Source organism: Metarhizium brunneum, chromosome 2 (assembly GCF_013426205.1).
Source record: "Metarhizium brunneum chromosome 2, complete sequence".
NCBI lineage: Eukaryota > Fungi > Ascomycota > Sordariomycetes > Hypocreales > Clavicipitaceae > Metarhizium > Metarhizium brunneum.
Window position 1 is genome coordinate 1,027,148 of NC_089423.1, and position 10,100 is coordinate 1,037,247.

Here is a 10,100-nt window from a genome sequence, read left to right on the forward strand (position 1 = left end):
AAGGAGTGGGGAATGTTGTTTCCTATAGCTCTGAGTACTATGCAGGGAAATACTGGCTTTCATATTAGCATACTTGGCTCTGGCGGATTGTCAATAAAGTGGTGTGCTAGAGCTGAGACAAACACTCCGGTTCTCAATCGAACAATGCGTTTCATCGCCTCTCTGCAGGACTGTAAACGACGATTAAACTCAATGTTCAAAGAGCGAGCCGGATCGGGACCAGTTATTGTCAAGCAGCGCTGGCTATCCATGCGAAAGGCATCGGTAGATGCAGAATGCGCAGCGTATACTACCCAATGGTGTAAGCGGCCCCAAACTCAGCCAGTAAGCTCTGCGATGAAGCTAATAGAACTCAGCTCCCATCTTGAGAGATGTGTCCGTTACATATGAGACCCAAGTATTCAATGGGTCATTTACGAGAGAAAACATTTACAGGCAGCAAGGATCCCCAGAGGTTGATGGAGCCTGGTGTCACACGGAAATGGGCCGGTTACACGAGGGCTACGGTCACGGGATTAGGGCAGAAGGTCCTCACCGACTTCTTGTATAAATAGACATCTTCGGTCCCTTAAGGCCTTGAGGAAAACCAAGGACCTTTGATACCAAAGACTGTTATTAGATGAATTGAGTAATTGCTCCAAGCTAGGCCCTTGTCACACCCGGAGACAACTGACGTACTGAGTGCTAATTGACAATGGTTCCGATATTGGGCTTCGCTCTAGATGAATGAAGGGACATGAATTTGGGCTGAAGTTGCAGTAAGGACAAACTTTTGTCGTGTAAACAGCACACAGTTCATACAACACGAATTAAAAAGTTCATCGCAGCGGACCCAGCTTGCTTCTCCGAGAGAGTTGCTGGATGGCAGCTGCTTTACCCTCAATAGTCCTTGAGCCTCAGTGGGCTAATCTGAGCCTCACTCAAGCGACTGGGCCTGGGCAACCAACAGAGTTGCCTTTGGCTTGCATTTAATGGCACAACCATACCTCTCAAGGACTCATGCCATCAGTGTCTTCACATAGCTCAGTGTTTATCATGTGCCCATTACCATGCTTGCTCCATGAGTAACCGGGAGGCAAATTCAGGCAGTCGCAGCTACACGAGTATCGAGTATATCAAAGCGTTCAGCATTGATCACTGGCTGCTCAATAACAAGTGGATATGCATCTTCTTGGCATTTGATAACTAGCATTTGAAGAGTCTGATCGGATTGCGAAAACCGTCCCAATTTGCAATTAACCCGCTCATAGGCGCCTCCTCTTGTGCCAACAGACACAAACTTCTATTCTGCCAACATGATATGCCACCCTTGCATACTTTCCCTGGTCTAGAAAACGCCAAGTCATGGCATTCCATTGGATGCTTGGGTCAAGTGCCACGCCTCGGCCACCCCCCTTGGCCTGCGCCTGTGGCCGCTGACTCGTTGAAGCAAGTACGAGCCGTCAAATGTACTGTTATTTGCCCGACAATGAGGCTGGCCTGCGGTTGTAGTAAAAGACTTGCCTGAGGGACATGTAGAAAGGGTGGCGAGGAATGGTCTTTGACATGGCACGCAACCAACTCGGCCACGTATCCAGTGCAGACTGCATGATACGAATAATTCCGTCTGTTGTCTGTGCGATCCCAGTCAGGCAACCTACTCTACAAGTGCCACAATTCACCATGTAGAAGTATGACACCAGCTGACGTTGAGCTCAAACCAGTATGATTTCGAGAGATCCATATAGCATGAGCTGGTTAAAAAAAGAAACTTCAAATGTTGTATGTTGTAACAATCCCTATCGTTACATCAACCTAACCTTTATATTACAGAAGGCGCCTCGCTGGATACCCCCCGAGGTATTGGCCCCAGTTGCCTGTTGTGTCAGCCTTGAAGTCGAGAACTTTGCGAAAACCAACAGGCACCGCGTGGTCTTTGTTCAGAGCATGTAACAAGGCGCGGTTGGACTCCAGGCAGCAACGGGAGCGAGCTGGGCGATCGTCAAATCAGCGCAGTCGTCACGCAGGACAACTCGTGAGACGTAGGAAAATACGTATGAGCCTTGACACGGACATTTTTTGGTTTTTACATTTCAGTATGCACTCTTATGACCAACAAGTGCAACCATCACCATCGACAGAGCCTACATGTCGTGCCGTTACTAACAGTATGGTTTGATACTGTAGTGAATCACAACAGCACCCGTTTATCGTGTCTGTTGGATCAGGACTGGAAGTTTGAATGGCAAGCGCATAATTACACTTTGGGAGACCAACTCGTCTAATGCTCTGGATATATAAAGAAGACCTTTCTTGCATCAGGGGAATATGAATCTTGATAGCCAAATCCATAATTGCATTTCGTAACATTGAACCCAAGCCGAAATTCGACTCATTCTCTCTGACATTCACAATGACAACAGCAACCGGAGAAGAAGACTATTGCCAATACTGTGGCCATTTCATGAATGAACACACCTCCAAGCGGGATTCGAAATGCCGCAATTGCAAAAAAAGAATTTATATATGCCAGCAGACTCATATATATGACGGCTGGAAAATTTGTATGACACCTTGTCATTGTGGTCCAGCGTTTTATCCTAGCAAGGCTCGAGAGGCAAACCCATTGCATCCTTCGGAATATTACACAGAACATCCTGACTACAATAATGTTCAAAGCGTGGCTTCTTCAAGCGGAAGCGGCGCAGCGGAAGCTAGTCGTGTTGCCATTGTGAGTTTCACCTGCAATCGTAGCCTCATAGATCCAATATTCAATCGTAAAGCCGCGGGACTAACAAAAGCCAAGAGCAACTGGTCACCGACACCGATATCTGAATGTTATCAAGAGGCTTATGAAGAGGCTTATGAAAATCAGTATGAAGCGGCACCAGATACAGTGGCTCATGATCCTCATGTATCCAAACCACGGCACAAGGGCAAGACCAAACTGGGAACCTGCAAGCCATCTGAATTTCACAAACGGGGGGGATCAGAAGAATCGGCTGACCCAATACATTTTTCTCCGGGCAAGTATAGAAGAGAAACGGCAGCAGCACCAGTCGACCCTTTGCAATCGACCCCAGGAAAACTCGGAATGGAAGGGATACTTTCGGGAATCTCGAAGCTCTCCGTCAACGAGGAAAGCTCTGGCCACGCGAGTAGTAGTGCTGGAGCGACTAAAAGTACAATCAAGGTATCTGCACGTATGACCTCTGATGGACTAGTCGAGTTCATTCCAAAAGAGGGGAGGAACAAGGGCAACAAGATGTATGCAGCGATGGAAAGGTGGGAGATAACCGACGAGGGAGCTTGGTTCGAAAGCAACAGGGAGCAATGCACCTTTTTTGCGAAGGAGATTAAATCCGCCAAGAAGAAAACGCGATAACCGCACACGTGATATGGCATTATGCAATATCTGGTTCGTGGGAACCAACAGAAGGAAGGAAGCACTGGGCTTTAGCCGAATTTGGTCCGAGCACGTCTTGTTTTATCTTTCCTCGCGGGTGTTGTTTGTACAAGCTATGGTCACTCTTTCTCATCCTTCTTTCCCTAAATAAATTAAATCGCTTAACTATCACGTCGCACAGCTTTTCAAAAAGTTTCTCTGCGAGACTTGCGTCACTTCTCTTGAGCCATGGCAGCGAATAATTGCCCATCTGTTTGGACGGCATCACAGGCATCACAAGATTCACAACCATCATTCGTTAGCACTTCCTCCATTGGGTCATTTCCATCTCAAATTGTTGGAGAAGAGCATGATACCTTCATACCAAGCCCTGCAGAAATTGGCCAGATATTTCACGACGGCATAAAGACGTGGAGTCTTTTTTTAACGCGAGCAGAAGCTATCCCCATAGGGTTATGGCCGGTCGAGATTCTGGATCCTTACATCACATTATTTGATGTGCCATGTCTGCCAGCCAAAATGCCCGATGGCATGCAGCTACACGGAAGGCCACGTTGGCACTTGGCCCGGCCAGGCTGCGTCGAGACTACTGAACCCGGCGATTGTGACTCGTCGGTCCTAAACGGACCGCGAGTTACCTTTTTTCTGAGATTCGATAGCCCAATTCGGTGCGAGATCTATCCAGACGCGTCCACAATACTATCGGGCAGCATCCCGGGGATAGCACAGAGCCATGCCGTCCTAACATTATGTTGGTCCTACATCCTGTCAGTCCGGCTCTTTGAGATGCAAGGTCGACAGGTTCGATACTCGAAACACCGTATAGTCCCCAAGTCGAGGTGCCATGGGCCGGCCATATATCTCGATGGTGCATCGCCTGCACTCATTAGATGGCTTTGCGCAGTCTTGTGTTGCAAGACAGGCTGGATGGCTGATGACGGGTTCTTCCCACCCTGGGCTGCGTGCTTGGCGACAAATCCAGACCTTGTTACAACATCGCCAGCACCGACTAAAGACCTTGCGGCTCCAAGCTCTTCAGAGGCAACTCGCCTGCTACTGGAGCTGTGTCAGTTATTCGATCTGAATGCAGACCCATCTGGTGAAAAATTGACGACACTGCCTCCTTGCAGGGCTGGTTTCCTCGCCGCTCTCATGTTTCCTTTCTACCGAGTCCGTACCATGACGCCTCAGCTTCCGCAACCCGACATGCGCCCAGCAGGAAATAACCGGAAAGCCCATGACAGACGAACTGTCTTGCTTTATTTGCGCGATATTCGGTATTTTATGTCGCTCAGCATGCATCCACCTTCGCTCGGGTCTATTCTATGGAGCGCTCTCTGGCAACCTGATATTGATTGTAACTTGGTGAGTCCGTGGCTGGCTTCGTTTATCAACGTACTAGACCATATCATCAACGACAGGAAGCTAGAAATTTTAGTCAAGGTCTTAGCCTTGCGCCGTCCAAGAGTCGGCATTTGGTGGCTAGCTCTGTTCTTGCTTGGCGACCTCGAGATTGTCCACTGGTTTCGACGTTATGCAGAAACTCTCATGGAGAAGCGTGCGTCCGCGACATTATCTGCGCCTGACCCAGTCGTATCTGCCTGGACTGGATCGAAACAATCATTCCTAGATTATGACAAAACAAAACGATACAAGGGACTAAACGACTTGGTCTCCAGAGAAGACTTGCTTCGGTGCAGGCTAGTTTTCAACAGCCAAGACCGCTACTTTGCCTCCCTGTCTTGGCGGCCATTTGGACACATTGCGATGCGAAACGTGGAGCTGGAACTCTGGCCGTACTTGGAGAGCGACTATGCTTTCGTTTACGATTCGTTCGCTTGGTACCAAGACGGCAAGCTCCTTCATGTCAGCCGCGGCTTCCGATCGGAAACAGGTCGTCACGTAAAATGCGTACCGGATGACTTGGAGCGCCGCCGGTCCGAGACCAACTGTCACACCGGGTGTCACCATGACATCAAGCTTGAGCCGAGCAGAATCTCTACTTTGAATATGTTATCACGGGCCATATATGATGCCACGGGTGGCCGCCACTGGGCGAATACCGCACTGCCCGCTACAAGCCGGCAACATTGGTGGCTGCGCGACTGGGAAGGGCTGGATTCCTGGGACAGATCCATCAAGTTGAACCGTGAGGCAGATAATGCCGTGAAGCCACCATCGCGGTTTCTGCTTGATTGGATTCGCCGTCAGACCCAAGATTCGCAGGCCAATGTGTAACGACGTGCGAACCGTCAAGAGATAATTTTTAGTAGCTCCAGGTTGCCTCGGGGGGTGCCATTTGGACGTTTTGCCAACATTCAACGACCAAGACATTATGTAGAACCACGCTGGATGTGGAATGAGGCACATGAATTGAGCAAAACGATGATAGTGATAATAACTAAAGGACTTGGTTGAAACCCCTGAAAACCCGGGAAATTGATCAACCCCTTTTATACCCTGTTGAAAACCCCTCGAGACCCCTGTGACGACCCTCATCCAAACCCTCATTTTGAACCCTTGAAAAAGCAACCATCGTTCCCCTTTGATCCTCAACCACCATCACCTTGTCGACTCGACAAATATTTGCGCGTGTTGGTTTCATTTGGCGCCTCAACCTTGCCTCCTGGTCGCTCTGTCAAAGACCACGGACGGAGGGAGAGTTGACGGGGTACTTGACCCTTGTCAGCCAGATGTCGGTGGTGTTTGGCCAAGGCCTGCTATTGCTGGATCTTGTTGCTCAAAGGCTCAGGTGACAATCCCCAAATGACAAACCACTCTGAAATTCCTTGTCGAAACAGACAACGGAGCAAGGCCAAGCTATATTCTAGGTGGATGACATTATTGCCAACATACTTGACTCGGCTATGCTATCTACTCGAATATATACATAGCAAGATTTCCAATTATTAAGTAATTGATCGTGGCAACATATATGTTCTTTTCTAATAGTAGGCCAATGCAGCAACCGCTTCCTCCCTCGTATAGTATTTAAAGTTCTTAAAAATATATTTACTTGCCATCCAGATATTTCATATCCACAAACAAATAGGTTCATGAGATACTAGATTATATTTACTAGTCACCTTAAGGCAAGAATAGTACTAGGAGTAATTCTTATATACTGCGTATCCTATTTAGCTAATATTACATACTGCTTATATACAGTTTGTGTACATGGGTATTTGACCCAGCGACGTCGCACGGCTCCTAAGCAGCCGAATCCTCACTCAGCTTGGAATATTAACGGTGGAGGATTGAGTGACGGCCCGGAATCTATGCAGTGGCTGCGCGCAACTGCAAATGGCCCAGACTCCATCTTGGCACATCCATTCAAGCAACAAGTTCGTTCTGTCGCTCAGAGGAGGGTGCACGGCTTTGATGCACGAGTTCAGTATTTCCCTGCCAGGCCTGCCACACCAAGCCGGCGTCGCAGCGTGGCTTGTCTACATCTACGCAGGTAACCGGTGCCATTGCAGTCTCGGCCTGTTCGATTCGGAACTGAATCAATTTGAGCCGGTATACCCACGCGGTGTTGATGGATTAAGACGACATCTTGCCAAGTTGCTCGCACTGTTCTTCAATACAACGGACCTCGACTGGCCAGATCAAGCCACAGTGTGCTCCATTTGCCCGCGGCAATACTAGCAAGTATTGTTGTTTTTCATTCTGTTCTAGGAGCTAATAAACAAACAGGGGGGTATGGGATTCTAGCTGCCGGCAAAAAGACTAACCAAATACACAGTTCCTCGCTCGAGTTGCTGCAATGCCAGTTTCAGTACGTCGGCTGCGTTCTACGCTTGAGATGCCTGAACATGCGGCTGCGAGGATTGATTCGGTGGAGAAGCGGTAGAAAGTGAAGGAAATACAAAGCTGCCGCGAGCATCTTCCGTGCCCATCATTCTCTCAAAAGATTTCGTCGACAGCTGATTGCTTAGTGCCTCGGCCTCGGACAGCCACAGTTGGTGTCTCTTGGACAATGAATGATGCCTCCTGGTCGACCTACCGAGGAGCATGCCGGCAGTCTTGGGCTTGGTTTCCAATACCGCTGAAGTTGCTGATTTCTCTGCAGGAGAAGTAATGTTCCATTCGCATGCCAAAACTGAGAAGCGAACTTTGTCTGGGTTCTTGTGTTGGCAAAGTGGACTATTCATAGCATAGCTTACAAAAGTTGAGCGAAGCCATTCCGTTATTTGCAATATTTTATTCTTAACAATCCACTCTTCTTCGTTTGCTTCGTGATAACATCTGTTGCCTGCTTGAAAACGTCTTGTGCGTCTACATTTTGTCAGCAGTGTTGCGTGGCACGCCTGTTGCAAAGGTTCACTTGCATTGTTGGGCCCTTTGCCCAGGTCCCCCCGTCATATTTGCTCTGGGCTCTGCCCTTGTGCACAATGAAGTAGTCTATAAAGAAAAACTCTTCCAAGTTGGGGAAATGCCTGGCCAGCAGCTGGTAGAGGTGGGCTGGGTAGACGCCTGTGTGTTCCGCACCGTCGGTTTTCCGACACGAATCGCACGTGCACAGCTTCTTTGTAGGCCGCCATGTGTGTGAGAAGCGTACTGCGACTCGCTTTATGTGAGCGAGGTCGGGACAATCCGGGATTGTTTCCAAATTGCCGCTGCCTTGGTAAAGGCTTGGCGGAAAGTAGTCCAAGTAGATGAGGTCGGGTGATCTTCCCAGAGAGACGATGCTCCCGTTGGCCAATCTCAGGGTTTCCGGTCTATTTGCTAATCGCTTGGCGACGTTGCGAGATTCGACACATGTCCATGACAATATTGCAAGCTGCCTTCGCAAAGCTTGGTACTGCGAGACATCTGCCCTCGGGCATGGGCCAACTGGTATCAAGCATGCTTGATGTGACTCCCTGGGCACTCTGTCATTCTCCAGAACCGTGAGCATTTCCTCTCTATCCTCAGCCCCTTCCGTTTCTTGCATTGTAAAGGCATCTTGCATTCGCCTCTCTGCCCAGCTCCAATCTCCATCTTTGGTCTGCAGCTTGAGGAAATGGACTCCCGGAGTCGACAAATAGGCTTCCCAGATTCTTTCCCGCACCTCGGGCGGTAAACGGGGGAATTCCGTGAATATTCGACACTCTTCTGGAACGTAGAATTTGATCTGAGTCGGACAGACCATGGCGGTTAATGGATTTCGGCGTGCGGGCACAGTAAGATGTTTGTTGCCCCGTGCCAAGTAGCCGGGTGCGGGTCGCTGAAATGGGCCTAGGAATCATGCATTTGTCTTTGACGATTGCGCAATCTGATGCGGCTGCTTGCACTCGTGTTGGCGGCTTTCATTAATCATGGGAATACGGCCACGGGGGGAAGGGGCGGCGTCGGTGTGGACTGGGCGGTCGGTGTGTGTGATGGTGGTTGTGTACGACCGAGTTGGACAAAACAGATCAGGGTGCGAGACGGGGGAGAAAGAAAAAGAAAAGAAATGATAAAAGCAACAAATGGAAAGTTGGGTAGAAAGAAGGATACTGCTGAGGAACGTCGCGATAAAGCGAGCCGGTCCAGACTTGACTTGACATGAGCAAGTCGAGTGAACCGCTCCTGCACTGTTTCTGGTGAGGACTTGACATGAACATTGAAGCAAACACGCCCAAGCCAGGCCACACTCGCTTGCGGTCAAACTCGGCGCTGGGGGCTTGGTGAAGCGCCCAAGTGGCTGCGTGCTGCCCACCAGCCTGGCAATTCACAGTGAACATTGAAGCACGTGTTGACAGCTGCTACGGACCAGTTGACATCAATTGATGGCACCTGGGAGCACGCAGTCTGCGCCGTCAGTGGTCTGTTGCGGCGTTTAGTGGGGCCCAAGTGCGCAAGTATTGACTTGACGCTTCAAGAGCTCCAGATGTCAACCCTGGCGCCGTCTGGTCCACGGTCCAGCAGGCGATGGCTGCCTGACTTGGCCTGACCTGGCCTGACTGGGCCCGACTAGGCCCGGCCCCAACCCAAACCACTTGCACGCAGACACTCATGTTGGCCAAACTCTCCAGTGCTGCCGTCGTTGCCAAGTCGCGTCCCAACATTCAATTGCCTCCTGGCTGATCAAAAAAGTCCAAGAAAAGCAACATTGATCATTTCTGTTAATGCTTCTCTTACGCTCTACAGCTCCCCGGACTGGCACTGACAATGTTGAGGCAGTCGTCCTGCTGCAGTTGCGTAACGCGTCACGACCTGAACGCACATTGACTCGCAGCACAGACAAGCTGCAACTACAACATGAGTCCAGGCCACGGCTAGCTCTCTTCTGTGCATGTTAGGCACCTGTCAATACATCGTCCATGAGTCATTTAGCTTTCGCTGCCCGACGCCAGAGCTGATTTAAGCCAAGGTGAACCGGCGCCAGCCAAAATCGACTTTGATGCTTTCTACCCTTGAGTTCGTTGAGGGACAGAAATTCTGTTATCACGAACGAATTTCCCGCGCCTTTACCAACCGAGGGCATCATCTAACAGGTTAGCCAGTGCTCTATCCCTGGCGGTACTACTCATACACATCCTATAGGTATGGTGCTCCGAGACAACTTACCAGAGTTAAGAAATCATGCCCCTTCCTGCTTACCGACAGCGCAAGATTCTAAGACCAGACGTTTTCCCCCCACGCTCCTCAAACTATTATTCTTGCGTCGGCAAGACGAGTCGGCGCATTTCCCTCCAACGACAGCATGCGGCTGGATCCGCCACACAAATGAGGCTGACGAAACGAATGG

At 49.7% G+C, this 10,100-nt stretch overlaps 2 protein-coding genes across 2 annotated transcripts; one reads left to right on the top strand and one right to left on the bottom strand.

Annotated features, from left to right (window-relative positions):
- Window positions 1–4,681: 4,681 nt before the first annotated feature.
- G6M90_00g032980 (uncharacterized protein) lies at window positions 4,682–5,623 on the top strand (the record flags this gene model as incomplete). The annotated part of the gene is made up of 1 exon (XM_014687741.2): window positions 4,682–5,623. One exon carries the CDS (start codon window positions 4,682–4,684, stop codon window positions 5,621–5,623), a length of 942 nt encoding a protein of 313 aa, XP_014543227.2.
- A 1,556-nt stretch (window positions 5,624–7,179) lies between these two features.
- On the bottom strand, window positions 7,180–8,519 carry G6M90_00g032990 (uncharacterized protein; the record flags this gene model as incomplete). The annotated part of the gene is made up of 2 exons (XM_014687742.2): window positions 7,180–7,663; window positions 7,717–8,519. The coding sequence occupies 2 exons, from the start codon at window positions 8,517–8,519 to the stop codon at window positions 7,180–7,182; spliced, it is 1,287 nt and encodes a 428-aa protein (XP_014543228.2).
- Window positions 8,520–10,100: the final 1,581 nt, after the last annotated feature.